The sequence below is a fragment of the Haliaeetus leucocephalus genome, unplaced genomic scaffold (assembly GCF_000737465.1).
Source record: "Haliaeetus leucocephalus isolate CR32 unplaced genomic scaffold, Haliaeetus_leucocephalus-4.0 Scaffold41, whole genome shotgun sequence".
NCBI lineage: Eukaryota > Metazoa > Chordata > Aves > Accipitriformes > Accipitridae > Haliaeetus > Haliaeetus leucocephalus.
The window spans coordinates 1,964,671-1,982,386 of NW_010972477.1; the positions used below are offsets into that span (position 1 = coordinate 1,964,671).

Here is a 17,716-nt window from a genome sequence, read left to right on the forward strand (position 1 = left end):
AAGAGGAGCGTTTTTCAGCCTAAAAAGAAAATATGTGGATGCCTAAAAACAGGAGTGAGATTTGTAATACTGTATTTAAAACTGAAGTGTTTGCAGTAGGATTTGTGTTAATTCAGTGTTCTTGTTAGCATGTTTTAGCAAGACCTTGCTGTAAAAGCCCTAGATAAAATGTGCAAAGCTGGGACCTGAAACATGCAACGCACCCAGTTTCCTCTTCCTTTCTTTTTTTCTTCCTTCTGCCCTTGTATGAGCATCAATATCTTTTGTCTACCCCTAGTGCGATTACAGTATGGCTGGTTTATTAATACATTTTAATTGACTGGGGTTTTACCTAAAGGTAAAATTTGAGGCAAAATTGAGATGAAAAAGGTCACTCTTTTAAATCCATAAACATATTTGCTCCTGTTAACATGGTAGTAGTGAGTAGCTCTCTTGTTTCTCTGTGTCAGAGTAAGTATTTTTAAAACTCAGTGGGCACATTCCAAGAAAACATTTTGTTGCATGCCTCAAAAATACAGTATTTATCAGGGGGAGGTGGGAAGGAAAGGCAAAGGCTCTGTGTGGCACATCACTGAACACACTTGCTAGAAGACAGCAACTGAATTCTTCGAGGGCTGTCTACTGGATACCCAAAGTGCCTATCTAGGCCTCTGTAGAAATGGAACATATGGAACAGTCAGAGTCTGCAGTGAGAGGTTGGATTGATCCTTCTGTGAGCAGGGAGCTGCTTCAGAGGAAGAAAGTGTGGATCAAAAACATGTGACCTGACAGAGTACAAAAAATCTCAGGCACGGATGGCTGATGAGCTGGAACTGGTTGAGCATGGTGACTGAAACTTAAGAAATTTAAGGAAGATACTGAGAAAAGGAGAGTATTGGGAGTCACTTGTCCTTGTGTAGGAGAAGGGGTGCTGCTACTGAGTTTGTATGCTGAGCTATGGAGGAAGGAGGAGAAGCACATGAGAATGAATAAAAGGAAATAAGCACATAGCAGAAGAGACAGATAGGAAAAGGTGCTTGAAAGTAAGGTTAGAACTGGTGCTCATTTGACTGGAAGAGAGACTTATGGTACGGTACCTAAATATTTGCAGTAGATGTTTGCATTAGGACTTGGCTACTATAGGAGGTTGGTACCAGGATGATCGCCAAGGGCGAGGAATGAAGTCCAGCTGTTCTAGCTTTTTCCTTATCCTGTATTTGTTTGTGTGTGGGGTTTCTTTTTGTCTCATTGTGATTGTTCTGTATTTGTTTCTACTCATGTGAAGATGCAGCTTGAGATATGAGAGAACCAACACTGAGTGACTCACACTTGCCTTAGTGTGATCCCTGTCCTCTATCCAGCTGCTGTGCAGAGGTTTTTGTTAACACAGCACAGCGTTAGTCCCTCTGGAACTGCCTAGCCAAATGAACACCGTGTCCTCGCTTGCACTTCATCTCATGTGAGCACCATCTGGTGGCCTGGAAACATGATTTCTGTGCATGTGTCTGTCATCAGTTCCATGTCTGAAATTAAGTGATGGTTAAGTAATAGCCTGGCAGGGTGGCATTTTTAATGACATAACTGAGACAGTAGCATTGATGTTGCATGTGGGTATCGCCCAAGATGCTAAGAATAAAGGTTGTAGTCTAAATGGCATTGCATGGTTCTTTGTAAGTACTTGGAAACTCTAGTGTTTTCTTAATAACTTCGTTAACTTACAAAGCACCAATACTTGCTTATTTATTTAAATTGATTGCCTTTTTTCACAGCCTGAGTTGTGATTTAAGAAGAGCTTCTGTATCTGGAAACCTACTGTGTAGAACTATTGCTTCTAATTTGAGTACTTCAAGGCCTGATTTCTTCATAAGTGTATAAGGTTGGAACTTTAATGATGAAGCCTGAATGCTTTTTTGACCCATGATGATCACCAGAAAATAAAAAGTACAAAGAAATATACTACGTTGTGGCAGGTTTTACAACTTTTGCAAAAACAAATTGTAGTGAGCTCTGCATTTTTTCTGGCCTTGTCATAATACCTTGTCTGTCTTTTTTTAAAAATTGAAAACACTTATTGTTGAATATCATTTTGTGGACCGGCTGCAGGGCAATTGGTGATCAACTTTTTTCAGAATATATTTGGTATTTTGATTATGGCAGTAACTTCTCTTCAACGGTAGTGTATTCACTGGTATTTCAGAAAAAAGTTTGTAAAGCTTTGTAATAAACGGATGAAGGGGCATCCTACCCCTATCAAGGTTTCTTCCTAATTCCTATGGAACAAGAGGTTTTGCTATCACATAGTTTTCTGTCTTTTCAGGAATCTTTCTGTATAAATAGCCTATGAATATTTGCAAAGCTGGACGTTCTGAAGCTATCATTCAGTTTCACTCAGCATTTGTTCATGGAGCATTTGTGATGAGTCTTTGTGGAAGACAATGCTTATGGAATTAAATTGTTTAGTGCAAAGGAATTAGTGTTCTGACTTCATTTCCAGGTTCCACGTATGGGCACTTTTATTGGTGTGTACCTGCCCTGCTTGCAAAACATCTTGGGAGTCATCCTTTTCCTACGTTTAACATGGATTGTGGGAACAGCTGGAGTTCTTGAGTCTTTCATCATTGTGTTCATGTGTTGTGCTTGTGTAAGTTAACCCTTTTCTTTACTTTTGGCCAAATCTTCTGTTACAAGAGTACTGCTGCCTTCTAATATACAAGTAGTAGAGAAAGATTTCTCCAGAGGGATTAAATATCAGTGCAATTGAGAAACATGGTGTGTATATGTATATATGCACTGAGTGTCACGTGTCATTCTAGCCTGTATGGAGCTTCTCTTGAGTTGATCACAGTAAGCTTTTGTTTGAAGTATTATACGGATTTTATTAAATAAACTTTTAGCAAATACTTCATGGTTTACATTGACATCTGAACTGTTCTGCTTTTCACAACTTCAGAACAAACTGAAATATGAACTACAAATCAATCCACAGCATTAGGTCCATAAATTAATATTTTGGAATGTGAGACCACTAGTAGATGATATTGTTATAACAGTGACACTTGATCAGTTTGTCACTATTTAATTGGAATAATGAACATCTCCTTTTAAGTATATTCAGTGGTCTGTGTTCTTCCAGTTCTTTTTAAAGACTGTTTCAAACATCTAAATTAACTGAATCTTCTATTGAAAAATTTAGTACTTAATTTACATTGATATCCCTGACCAAGGAATCATTTTTGGTTGCTGTAACATGTTTATTAAAAAAATGAAACTAAAGAATTATTTATTTATTTATTTGATAACCTTTTTTTTGAAAGATGGGGCAAGACACTTTCAATATTTTAAACTTCCTCTATTTCATCTTTCCACAGACTATGCTAACTGCAATTTCAATGAGTGCAATAGCAACAAATGGTGTAGTTCCAGGTAATGAAGAATTTTATCTTAAACCATGAATGGTCAAATGATAGAAGTTTAAAGCTGGGATAAGAAATTAACTGTGGTCTGAGATATCAGAAGTAACTCTTTTGTGTCAAGTGCATATTTCCTTTTAACTGATTTATAAATGACTTTTTAAGGTGAGATGCAATCTTTTAACTGGACCTTCTGGGAGTTACAAACTGTAGCACATTTTTGTCATCAATCATTTGATTCTCTCTGAATGAAAGATAAGATGTTATAATTTGAACTAATGTAGACTTCTCTTCATGCAAAGCAGGTTTCTTTACAAACTTAAAAATAAGGCTGCTTTTTTTTTTTCCTGAATTTGCCTAGACTCCATTTCTAAACACTGGAGCTAGCTATGTTGTTTTCTGCAAGAATAACAGCCAGTCTGCTGGCAGAAATCTTTTTCTGTACAAGCGCTCTAGGTTATGCTCATCTCCTTAAAATTTCAGGATAAATAGATGAACTTGTTCCTCTTCAATTATGAAGCCAGTTTTTTTAGATGCAAAATCAGTTAGTCTTTGAAGCTCTTATCCTTTTCAGTTTCTCAACTAATTAATTGATAATACTGGTGTTCAGACATTGCTATGAACTCTGAACAGTTTACCTAATGAAGCTAGAAAAATTCCTCACTTGTAGAGCTTCTCCAGCTTAGTACTGGGTTCCAGAACTGATGCATAAGTTGTTGGGCAAAAGTAAATGCTACAGCTTCTGCAGGGTATAGAATAATCTCATTTCATGGATACAGTATCATGTATGAAATACAATAGAAAATTTTGTTTCGAATACTTATATTTTATAATGGAATGTAGTTATTCTAATCTGTGTCCAGATAACTAAAATGTTCTGCTCTTTTCCTTCTCATATTTTTAAAGTTCATTGTAAAGGATTTACTTAACATCTGAGTGTCACAGAAATCTTTAAAGGTGGCAGTTCTTACACTAGACAGGTCTTCATTTTCACTTTTTTTTTGTGTGTGTGTTCGTGTCAGTTTCTTAGAGAAATGCTTCTTCTGCTGGAATATATGGAGGAGGCAGAAAGCACAGATAGGAACCTAGGATTGAAAGAGACCTTCTGAGCAGCAGGATCTTGTCTCTTGCCATTACATGCAACAGCATTATATTTAGTAAAAGGATTGGTGATGCATCATAAATTTTGTTAGTTTCTCATTTGTTCATATTGAAAAGCAGTTTCAGACTTGTATGCAGACTAATTTTATACAAGGCTGGTGTATATTTATTTTAAATAAAGTGCTTCCTTTCTCTGTCTCTTCTTTCTTCCTCAGTTGTCATGAGTGGGACAAACATGAATTTAAGAGAAGATGGGAGAGGGAACCAGGGAGGAGCATGCCTTGAGGGGGTTGGGGGGAAGTCTAGATAAAGAGATAAAGAGCCTGAAACTTAGAGGCTTACTGAAAGGGAAACTGTATGGTGGAAATGGGGGAGAGGGGGTAGCTTATGACTTAAAGAAAGATGATGCATGTATATGGGAAACATGAGTGAGAAGAATTGAAAAATTCAGGGGCAAAGTGAATAGTACAAGTGAGTAGACAAGAAAAAGCAATCCCTACCTTTTAAGTGGTACTGAAAAAAATGCCTGTAGTGGAAGTGGTAATGGTTTCACATACAGCAAAGAAAAACAATGCATATTAGTGAGACAAATTCTACTTTGTCCCTATCTCATAAAGAAATTATTCTGGAAGTTTATTGTTTGATTGTAAACAGCTTGAGGTTAGAAACTAAAGGTTGATTCACATCTTTTTATACCTCTATACCCTTTTCTTAATTTTAGATTGTTTAGCTTCTGGATTTTTTCCCTCTTTTTCCTTTGTGTTTACTCTCTGTTCCCCAGAAAATGCACATGGGGATATTCACTTTGAAACGTACTTTCTAACTGCCTCGTTGGTATAGACATTGAATACAGTTTTGGTATGAACATTTCAATGGAGATGCATGATTATGTTGTTTGCATGATTCAGATTTTTGTTCTCTACTGCTGTCCTTAATCTGAAGGGCTGGAGTCTTTTTTTTGGTTAAATTCACAGCTGGAGGCTCTTACTACATGATTTCAAGATCTTTAGGGCCAGAGTTTGGTGGAGCAGTGGGACTTTGTTTCTACTTGGGTACAACCTTTGCAGGAGCAATGTACATTCTTGGTACCATTGAAATTTTATTGGTAAGTACTAGTTTCTCTTAAGATTAAATGTACTTGGGTTGTTTTGGGAAATTGCTGAGGAAGGCACTTGGCCTAAAATGCATTCTAGTTTGATTTTTAATGTTTTGATACTATATTTCCAGTGTATCAATATTTACTCTTATTCTACTTACGACTATTTGAAAAAGTTAAAAAAATCCTGATCATCAATGTAAAAATAAATTTAAGGCTGTTTGATGTAAGTTTGTTGTACTTAAAGTAGGAACCAAACAGAATTTGGTAACTGACATTTACTAATTTGTACCAGATACAATATATCTGTTGTCACCTTTTTATAACATGTTCTGAATACCAAATGTCCCATAAATTATGCCTGTGCTACTGTACACCTACAGAGTTGCAAGGAAAACTATATTAATTTTAGTAAGACATACCTAAAACTCCAAAACTAAAGGTATAGGACCAAACCGGAGATATATATACTGGATATTAAAAATAAATAGGAAATATTTCAGTAGATCTTGCAGAAAAGAACATCAGATCAACAGGTAGACTTTGGAGACGTGTTAAGATTTAATTCAGTGATTTTTGTACCAGCTTAAAACTGCAACTTTTGTATCAAAAATGACAAAAAAATGCCACAAGAAATAGTGCAGTCCTTAGTGAAATGTCACATCAGATTGCAGATTAAATCATAGTTGACAATGCCTATTTTCAGGGCTTCTGAAATGTCATTGGGATTTAGCGATGCTAAGTCAGTTACTTTAGTTTAAAAAAATAGTTTATTTACAAATATGAAGGAATTGATTTCTTCTTTAAATGTTAGTCTGCGTATGTTCATGGTGCACCACAGCAAACTTACAAAAAGGTTTGATCCCTATATTATGCTGCTTTTGTGTTGTATGTCCTCCTCTCTTTCCAAACAAAAATGCGCAGATGCATGTAGCACTTTCTTTAGCTCACCTTAGACTAGGAATTGAAAAACTAAAGATTCCATCTTGAGAGTCAGTTTATCTTTTTTTTTGCTTTGGAGTCTCCCTTTTCTTCAACTCTGACGGAAGTCTTACTCATTTTTTTTCTTTCATCTAACACAAGAAGAAGTTGGTTCCTTTCCTTGTAACTTTGACAAGTTTTAACAAGGATGTGGATTTCATGGTATTACCCATCCTTTGTCTTTTCAACTTTTTTTTTTGGTCATCTTGCTGTAACTTCTCAATATAGATCTTCTTTCATTTTTTCCAGGCTGTATGCCTTTGAACCCTGAATCCTTTAGTGAGCTCTTCAGGGGAGCTTCCACTTACTCTGTATCTACCAGAATTAATTTTCCATTTTACTGTTCTAGTTTTGAGATCATGACTCTAGATTTTTAAATCTGGCAACTACTTTATAGTAAGCAATCAACACAACTAGGTGGCTCTACATTTCTGTAGGAAGAGCTGCTTACTCTAGGTAAGTATGGCATAAGTCCTTTTAAGCCATGTTTTCTTAAGGTCTAGGAGGACTCCTCTCCTTCTTCCAAATGAAAGTCTGTGGGCTTGGTGTCAGACAAGCATTCCCAGGATAACTCACAGAAACTTTTCAGCTTCTACAATGCTTGGTACTGCCATGTGCACTGGGGGAAGCTGCTGCCCAATGAAAGGTTATGGAGAACGTGAAGGGCCTATCTCCTATGAGGCAGGACTTGAGAATCTATCCCGCTTCCTCCTTTTCAGCCTACTGGCTTTGAAATGTCATATTCCTGTACAGATGCTGTGGAAGACTGCCTGTATGGCAATGGCCCAGCTACTGTGGCTTGGCCTCATCCCAGAGGGACCAGACACTTACTGGTCATCATATGGGGGACTGTGCAGATATGCACAGAAGGTACTTCAGAATTCCTCCTTGTTACTTACTATGACCCATGTCATAAATTCAAAAAAGCCTGGATTTGAAATTGGAGGTAGTCCTCACTCACTAGTGCTAGCTTGTGAGATCTGATCTACATTAACAACACTAGCACATGTCACGTTGTGGATTGGATTTGGTACACTGTTCTGCCTACTTAAGAGTCATACTGGTTTTATGTATTGCTAGTAAACATGTATGGGGTTCAGCTATGGAATTCAAAGTTAAAAAACTCCAAGGATGTCATATCTGGCAGAAGACGTCAGAACAGACCCCTGTCATAGCCACAAGGCACAAGTATTGATATTTTTTTTTTCCTCCACTGGGACATGGATTATTTGGAGGGGCAGAAATCAGACATCTGCCTTTGGCTTTCCCCAGCAAAGGCGGTGAACAGCAGGGCAACAAAGTGCACAAAAAAACCTCCTGGAGTACCTCCATACAGAGCTTGATATTTCTGTGACATCACAATGTAGGATTTACTAACAATATGTAAATACTTTATCTGTAATCAGTTTTTCTTTTTACTTTTTTTGTTTTCTTCCATGGTGATGTGACAATTTTTATCTCTTCTAGCATTCTAGTATATATTAATTTACTAGATTAAAATTTATTTTAAAATTAATTAATTTAAATTACATTTAAAAAAAAAATCTAGTAAAGAATTGCCTATGTCTGTTTTGGGATTCTGGTTCAGAACATATCAAGATAGGAAGAAACTTTGAGCAGGAGGCTGCCTTTAGAAGTTAGATTATTTAAGTATAGTCAGTTTAGCAGTTGTTCTAAAGGAGTGGAGGTGCCTCAAGCCCCAATACTTCCCTAATAGCTGAGCAGAGATTTTTTTTTTTGTAAAGGTGTTAGAAGAAGATATCTTTATCGTGTAGTACACAAATGTCTCAGAACTATAGGTCAGAGTTTGTCTTTTCATTTGCATTTATCAGTATAAGTCCTATAAGCTGTGTTTCCAACTTCTTTTCAGGTAGAACCCAGAACAAAAATACATGAAACTGATATCTGTAAGAGAATCCTGTTTGAAATTACAGTAGTTTAACTTGTCTGTTTTAGCACAGGACTAAACTTTGTGACACTAATTTTAAATTGTGCTATTGCAAGTTCAGATTAAAAATTCAGGTAAACTCACCATAAAAAATGTTCAAGGTACAATGCTTAAGGTATCTCTGAATTTTATGAAATATAGTGCAGGGACTACAGTACTGAAAACACTTTTAGTTTTTTATTATGGTTTTGTTTGACTCTTCATATTTTGTTTCAAACAGTGGAATTATTAATCAGCAAATGCTTCAGATATATCTGGTTTGAGCTAGTTTCGGGGGTTGGGTTTTTTCCTTTTAATTTTTGTCAGTAACCTTGCCCCTGCCACCCTGGGTCCTTAGTAGTTTTTCATGTCTGGCAGAGATGTGAATTTGAGGAGTGGAAACTCTTGAAGGGGAGAGAAGAAGCTGAATCAAAACCAGTAACTCATTCTCAAAACTTGTTTTTCTTCATCCCCACCTTCCCTCTTCCTTTTACCTCTACACTTTCTAATGCCCATGTCATCTGGTTGAACTGGTTTGTGAAAGAATAAAACCGATACTGTAATATAAGTTTAGATTTTGAAGTAAATGATTTATTAATAAAATGTTTGTTATTACATGAATGATAGTTTGCCATATCTCTTGCAGACCTACATTTCTCCAAGCGCTGCTATATTTAAAGCAGAAGAGGTTGGTGAAGAAACAGAGGCTATGCTGAACAACATGAGAGTTTATGGAACATGTATCATCATTCTGATGGCCATAGTAGTGTTTGTGGGAGTAAAGTATGTCAACAAGCTTGCACTAGTCTTCCTTGCCTGTGTGATTCTCTCCATTATTGCCATATATGCTGGAGTTATTAAGACTGCTTTTGACCCACCTGACTTTCCGTAAGTACAATATCTTTAAGTAGTGTGGGACATTTAAAAAAAAAAAAAAAAGTGGGGGGAAGGAATACCTACTGTAACTATTTCACTTTTTAAGCTAAACTTCAAAATACAAGCACATTGGCTTCAGTGGTAGGTTTTATGTGTTTTAGGCAACTATGTGCTCATTTGTTATTCTGAGTTACCTATCTGAATCTTTCTCTCATTGTTTGTAAGACATGATACTCTGGAAAAATGTTCTTTCGTGCTTAAAGTTACTGACCATTATTTTATCCACACCTAAAGAACAGGAAGGTGGTTTTTACTGACAGTAAATATAGCTGCTTTAGCTGAAGAATTAAACTAAAAACCTATAGAATAGAGTAAAAACTTCAAGAAAATGTTGTAGCTATGAACGATAGTTATGAAAGAAACATACTTTCAAACTTTCTTTGTCATGAGGAAACTTTTGAAACTTCCATTTCTCCCTACTTAAAAGGGAGACATTGCAAAGTTAAATTCATTTATGTTTGTGAAGGCTTTCTACCTTCTTGTTAATAAAATAAAATCTTATTGTTGTCAGACATGGCATATTTCTTCTCAACACCATTAGCTTGTACCTCTCTTAGCTCACTAAGAATTACTTCCGTCCAGTTACTAGATGCATTTTTGTGCATCTTTTTTTGTTTGGAGAGAAAACAAAATGATACTGCTCAACACATTAGCAGAATAGCCTGGTAACTTTTATTATGAAGTGCCATCTTATGCAGGACTGAAGTTATCCTTTGCTGTATGATCGTTACAGATTCCATAGTACTTTGAAATGTTGATGGTTGCGTTACGAACTAAGCATTAAAGCAGTGTTTGTGGACTGTACTGTAAAATGATACCAAGTCTTCTATTAGAAAAATAAGTGTTCAAAACTGACATTTTTCTGATGAAAACTTGAATTTCTAAGAAACTGTAGCTTCTAGTAGGGAAGTACTTAACTGTTTTAGTCACCTATAATAGGTATGTCATGGTTTAACCCCAGCCAGCAACTAAGCACCACGCAGCCACTCACTCACTCCCCCCCCATCCAGTGGGATGGGGGAGAAAATCGGGAAAAGAAGTAAAACTTGTGGGTTGAGATAAGAACGGTTTAATAGAACAGAAAAGAAGAAACTAATAATGATAATGATAACACTAATAAAATGACAACAGTAGTAATAAAAGGATTGAAATGTACAAACAATGTGCAGGGCAATTGCTCACCACCCGCCGACCAACACCCAGCCAGTCCCCGAGCGGCGAATCCCTGCCCCCCCCCACTTCCCAGTTCCTAAACTAGATGGGACGTCCCATGGTATGGAATACACTGTTGGCCAGTTTGGGTCAGGTGCCCTGGCTGGGCATGAGAAGCTGAAAAATCCTTGACTATAGTCTAAACACTACTGAGCAACAACTGAAACCATCAGTGTTATCAACATTCTTCACATACTGAACTCAAAACATAGCACTGTATCAGCTACTGGGAAGACAGTTAACTACATCCCAGCTGAAACCATGACAAGGTAAAAGAGGGTTTATCTGAATATGTAACTTAGGTAAGTCTTATTACCAAGTTCCTGGAAACCTTATCTATGGCTGCTACTGTGATGTATTATTGTTTTGGAAAAAAAAGATAATAAAGAAAGGTTATCTTCCAATAAATATAATTGTTCACATTTTGGCCAGTCTGCCTCAAAATGAGAAACTCAAGTGTGGTTTTATATTACAGTAAAGCTGATCTGGTGGTGAGCTGGTCACCAAAAAGACCAACTTCCACTCAACTGGTTAGTTAGGTTGGCATCACTAACCTCCATTAGGTTTGGCCATTGTATAGATGGTAAAATAGTTTACCTCCTGATCTCCCAGTTGAATCAAACTGGAATAAGTTTCCATGGGTTGAATCAACTCACCCTGCTGCTATAGGGTCACCAAATCAATAGCAATTAAAAAGAAAAATGAGCAAGGCAAGTGGCAAGAAGATCTTATTAGCAGCAGCTTTCTGTTAAATCTGCTCAATTTCCATGTGATGCCATACCCTGAAGCTGTACTGGTGTCCTGTACTCTTCTCGAGGCATCTACTCTTAACTGCTGTCAGAAACAGGACATTGTACTAGGTCAATATTTTGCTTGGCTTAGTATACTTGTTCTAATGCTGAGTGATATGTTTTTACTGTTTTGTTATCAGCTGCTTAACTGAGCTCCTTTGGAAGTATTAGATGTGTACTATGTGTTCTTTGACATATCTGCTTAACGTGAATGTTTTATTTGATGTTCCTTCCTTTGTCTTCATAGATACTATACATAATTTCATTATTAATCAAGCCTGGAATAGATATCTCCTAAACATATTTTGTGTAGCTTAGCAAAGAAATGTTCCTAGACCCTTAATATTCTTTGCTGTTAGGAGTTTGCTTTTTGCAAACTGTTCTGAGTTTTCTAATTTTCTTTCATTTCTGAGTGTTTTAATTGCTTCCTGCTATGTGATTCTTTAATTTGTACTCCCATCAATGTTTTAAATTTTGCTGTTTAACCCTCCTGGCTTATTACCTACATTTTAGATTTTAATATTTTTGAGGGCCATCTACAATATTTATTTGCTAGAAAAGGGCATGACATACTTGCTTAGTCTTACTTCTGTATTTTCTTGGTCAGGCTCATCATTACATTAAGTATTACTTAATTTCACTTCTTTCTTGTAGGACTGAATGAGTCACAATTTCTGTTATTTAGTGGCCAAGTTGCTTGAGTTGATTGTATTTTCCAAAGAATAAATCACAAGGCAAAATAGCTATTAATACCTTAAAGTAGAAATGTTTGAACAGTGGTTTAAAGATTACTGATTATAGTTTTATATGCAGAGACTATGTACTGTTTTAGTAGATGTAGTACAGGCTATAAGATAGGTACTATAAATAACAAGTTTCTGAAGAAGTCTAATGGACAAAAAATGGTTTAATGCACAACACTATATTGAAGGATCACTGTTTTTATTTTTTTGTTTATAGTATCTGTCTCCTTGGAAACCGTACATTGTCAAAACGCAGCTTTGATGTCTGTGCCAAATTTACTGAAAGCAATAATGAAACAAAGACTACAACTTTGTGGCGCCTCTTCTGTGATAGTTCTTTGCTTAATGCTACATGTGATGACTACTTTAGTCTCAATAACGTAACAGAAATTCAAGGGATTCCAGGAATAATGAGTGGAGTTCTAGCTGGTAAGTTGGAAAGCGCAGTGATTTAAAAATTTTTGGACATTATTAATTTGACCTGTAGCTGTTCAGTAATGTAGTGGTCTAGCCTGTCACTACTTCTGTAGCTTTAGTCTGTTTGTGTGAAAGATTGCTACCTGGAGCATGCTTCCTCCTATAAAGTTTCCATCTGGTTTTAGAAGCTTAGTATCAAATGCTTTACTTTGGGGGTTATTGGAGTTTTATAGGCACTCTTTCAAAAGCCATTGTTCTATCAAAAAAAAAAAGTAGGAAAGTGTTTATCACAGCTCACTTTTCTTTTTTAAAGGGTTTAGCTCTTTTGTATGTTAAATCCACTTATTTCGGTAAGCTGTTCGTGAATACATTCTCAAGTTCTCCTGAGGGAAACCTTGTTTCCAATTTACAGGTGGTACACTGAGGAATGAAGTTCTGTAGCTCGTCCAGTGCAATACATCAAGTTAGTGATGGGTTTGGAGAGAAGCAGTCTTCCTAGCTCTCAGTCTAGTATTTGGACAGGAGATGTTCTACGAAGTGTATAGATTTTCTTCTGTTTACATTCCTGTATGGTTATGGCAGCTTGGGATTCCAATTGCACTGGCTCATAAGATTAATTTTGGATATGTAATGGATTGTATTGTATACAAGCAAAGAATGTTTCCAGGGATGAAATGCATGTTCTGATACCTCTCCCCTGCTTCCCCTTAAAATAAGGTTTGATTTATATAAATATGCATCTCTACATAGGGACACTAGGCAATCACTACTGCTATAGTAATTTAGTTTAAATTATCAAATATAAAGTGTACAAATACATAAAAAGATATTAAATGAAGCATAAGCTTTTCTGAATCTAAATTTGTATCTTTAAAAAAAAAAAATCACTCAATTTCCTCAATGAAAAATGAAATTCTTTTCGATTGAAATGTTTGCTACAAGAAATGAGACCTAGGGTTTGTACAACGCATTTTATAATTTACCACATGCATATCTACAACTTTTCCTGAATATTTTTACATTTCCTGCCCCAGCTCAGAAGACAACTGTGTTCTCATTTTTTCGCTACAGAGTAAGCTTTAAACTGCTGGTTTGCTTTTGGAGGTTTCAGGCTGAGTACCAATTTTTCTTCTTTTGGAAAAACGTGCTTTGGTTGTGTTCACCGATTAACATTTCTTTGAAGTAGCACTACTATATAGAGGTGCTTTTCACTATCCTAGTGTCATGTAATACTAAGACCAAATTAAGTGGATTGCCTGTCCTGCTTGCTGAGTGTGAGCTCACATTCTGATACCTGATGTAAACTTGAACTTGACTGGCAAAGATTTCTCAAGGAGGATTTTCTTCTGCTGGTGGCATAAGTTCTGCTTTGTGTGAAGACTTTGCAGCTGCAGACTTTGCCCATTTAAGTCTCTTGAGCTGTGGCTGGGAATGCTCAGTTATCACTCCTTGGTGTTTCAGGAAACGTGTGCTAAGTCCTCACACCATTTACTGGGCTCTTGCATACAGTATGTATGCATTTCTTACACACCTTCCATGAATGCTGTCCTAACAACAATAATAAATCATTCTACAAATAGCTAACTGAACACACCCATGAATGTGGACCTCACAATAGCAAAATAATTCTGGAAATAGCTTTAATCAACATTGTTCTGCTTCATGGTAGCATGTTGTTGGGTTAGATACGCTGTACCACACCTTGTTTATGTGTCCCCAAATGTTCCTAGAGGAGCCTCTGCAGCCCATGAATGGTCCTAGAAAGGAAACCTACCTCCCCACAAATGTCCGGATGCTTCTGAAAAGTGACTCTCTTTCCTCACTCTAACTTTCAAGTCCACTTGGATTCTTACTTTTGGGAAAAATGAGCACAGGGAATTAGCATAACAAAGCTCTGTGTGACATCTTATGAAAGGAGAAAGTGAGTTCTGTTTTACAAAATCTCTAAGCTGATTTTACCCGCTCATGCTGGCATAAACACTTCCACAATAAGAGTTGTATGCATTGGAGCGCTTGGGCCATTGTCACTTCTGTGTCATACTGAATAAAGGACATAGGCTGTTGAGTCCTCATTCAGTATTTAGTGCTTTTGATTGGCAGTGACAAACTGATTTTTGGACTTTCTTTTTATGCTCCGTAAGGAGTGGATGCTAATTTGGACATCTTGTCTATATGTCACTTATCAAATCTTTGTTAAAATTCCTGAAACTTAAAATTCTCGTGGTTCTTTAAGTCGTCTTTTTTATGGCTTCAGTCTTATCTCTGGATCAGTTTGTTATTCCTCTTCATTTGAATGAACTAAGACACATAGCACTCTGTAGCAATTAATACTTTCTTTTTAATCTTTGTTCTTCTGTCTCTTATGTTTCTCATGCATGCTTCCATACATGCTTACCAATTGTAAGATTTCTGTTACAAATTTGGGTAGGAGTACCCTATCTTTGGCCACTTATGGAGATTCAGAGTCAATCTCCTGTTGTGCTCAAGGTAACCTTTTGCTATTGTGAAGGATTAGAATACTGTACCTAATTCACTGAATTGTACTGGATGGCTGAAAATTGGCTATCAGATCCATCATCGTGGTGGTCCATGGGAATTGTTTATTTCTGTGGTGTAAAATCCTTTGGCTCTTTGACAGAGAGGGAGAGTATCTACTTTGTTTCCTCATACAAGATAAGACAACTTTTCTCATTTTAAAATAAGAATCAGTGTTGGATGTTCTCACCATCTTGTCAAGGGGCACAACAGTGTTTCCACAAATGTAAGCTCTCAAAAGCTACTGGTTCTTTGACCAATCTTCATCAAACAAGCATTCTTACTGTTGGGGGGAATTTGAGCCACATTCTGCTGGTTTTTGCTTGCTTTGGGTTTTTTTGCTTATCAGTTCTCTTCTGGAGTCTGGTTACTCTGCTTTTGTCACCATGTGGAATACCTTCGCCATGAAAGGCTGAGTCCTGAACTGTTGTCCAGGGTTATCCTGTACACCAGGTCTCAAAGAACTCAAGTTACTGCTAAGTAGCATTTCTTTTTTGACCTGCTCCTCAAAATATAAGAACAAGAAATATGAATATATGCTAAGATTGCTTGAACCTGGAGATAATAGTTTCCTTATTTTTTTTCACAATACATCCTGATAATACATTGCACAGACATATGGATGTAAGTGGATGTTCTAGAAATACATTAGAATTTAATTCTTTAACTAAATCTTTCTTTAATGGAAAAGAAAATCTTGTATGACACATCCTATACACTACTGCATTTCCACTGGCATACAGTGGGAATGTCCACAAGTTACAATTGGTATTGATCGTATGATGCTGCATTCATGGCTTTATAAGGAAACGTTGGGAAATGTCATGATTTTTTTGTAAGAAAAGCCACCTGATTCATAAAACTATTGTATTCTCACTACTTGATATCCTGAAACAGAGAAATGACTCTGGCTCTTGTTTCCTCCCCCCTGCCTTGTAGATAATTTGTGGAGTGCCTATTCAGAAAAAGGATCAATAGTTGAGAAAAAAGATCAGCCATCAGTTGCTGGATCAGAAGACACAAAAATGGGTGGACTCCCTTATGTTTTTACAGATATCATGACCTACTTCACAATGCTTGTAGGGATTTATTTCCCATCTGTGACAGGTAGGCACAGCTATTTTTCTTGAGTGAGGATGTGTGCTTACAGCTGAAAAAAAGATTATTTTGTGTGTGAATGTTTATTGATGACACGTGAGATTGCTAGTCTGTGTGTCCGAGTTTTGTGTACCTAAAACTTTCTGGTACTAGAGAGACATAGCTGGTGGCTGGTTATTTTAGGGGGTTATAGGACTTAAACAAGGAATCAGTTTAAGTGGTATTTTCTGTGTCTGGAAAGAAAACAAAAGTTCCGTGTGTCACTAAATGCTTATTCAAATAAGATGCATACATTTATAATATTATAATCTTCAAATGCATGAGAGAACAGTTAAGTATTAAAATTATTGTTTCAAGTATTCAAGCCATGAGCTGCCTGTGATTTGTTTATATAGCCAATATTTTTTTGCAACTGTAACTAGTAGAGGCTTTTTTTTGTCAAGCTTAAAGGTAGATTAGTTGTATATAATTTCCGTCAGGTCACATTTGACTGAAATAACCAAAGATACTTTAGAAGAAAAGTCACAGCTCAAGCAATTGTAATATGAAGTAATTTTTCCCTCCTGTCACAGCATGTGCCAGAAAAATATTTTTGTTCTCTTGTTAGATTCAAACAAGGATGTGTACATGTGGTTTCCTAGCCATTCTTCTTGTACTTCCTACCCACTCCTTTCTTTTTTGTTTCTATATTTTTATTTAGTTTATTGATTTGCTTACATATCTTAGTATGTATGGTCTGTTTAGTAGAAAGTTAGTGCATTTGGTCACACTGGCTAAAATTGCCAAATCTCATTAGTTTATAACATCCATCCCAACATTTTGCTGCTCCTTATATTTCCCCATTTAAAAAATTATTCTGAAGTTATATTTGAAAAATAATTTTTTCATTTTTATATCTGTCTCTTGAGCTTTCTGAAATTTGTTCAGCCAACAATGCGTGGTAACACAAATTTCTGAATAAAATGATGGTATAAATTGAGGATTTGTGCAGTATTATAATACATTTCTGTAGCCTGCTCCATTGGTAATGATGTGTTAAATCAGGCTTAAAGCTAAATGTTCCTATTCTATTAGTTATTTACATGGAATTAGTATTAATTGTTTTTGACATATAAATTTGGTCTCTCTTTAAGGTATTATGGCAGGTTCAAACAGATCTGGAGATCTTAAGGATGCTCAGAAATCTATTCCTACTGGAACAATTTTGGCTATTTCAACCACGTCTTTTATTTGTATCCTTTATGCTGTAACTTTTTTTTTTTCCTAGTGTGAGTTCTGTAGGTATAACAGTATAGTTTTTTCATTGAAAAGTTACTTGAGTATAAAATGAACGAAATCTAAACTGAAAATATAATTGTCTACAATATAATTTATAACTATTATTAAAATACCTCAAACTTTATTTGTATATGTAAATATTTATATATATATTCCATATTCTACTAGTGCTTCAAATTCCAAAATCTAATTGATGTTTTTAGTTAAGTGAT

General features: G+C 36.1%; 1 protein-coding gene across 3 annotated transcripts in view; it reads left to right on the forward strand.

Annotated features, from left to right (window-relative positions):
• SLC12A7 (solute carrier family 12 (potassium/chloride transporter), member 7) overlaps positions 1–17,716 on the forward strand; it is a 105,237-nt gene that overhangs the window by 55,700 nt on the left and 31,821 nt on the right. For 2 of the 3 annotated variants that reach the window (XM_010576805.1, XM_010576824.1), the window contains exons 4-10: positions 2,474–2,620; positions 3,348–3,402; positions 5,465–5,595; positions 9,141–9,382; positions 12,394–12,605; positions 16,068–16,235; positions 17,360–17,458. In XM_010576805.1, the coding sequence (XP_010575107.1) occupies positions 2,474–2,620; positions 3,348–3,402; positions 5,465–5,595; positions 9,141–9,382; positions 12,394–12,605; positions 16,068–16,235; positions 17,360–17,458 (1,054 nt within the window). Of the gene's footprint in view, positions 1–1,748; positions 1,856–2,473; positions 2,621–3,347; positions 3,403–5,464; positions 5,596–9,140; positions 9,383–12,393; positions 12,606–16,067; positions 16,236–17,359; positions 17,459–17,716 lie in introns of all 3 variants that reach the window. The other variant, XM_010576815.1, reaches the window with a different exon arrangement.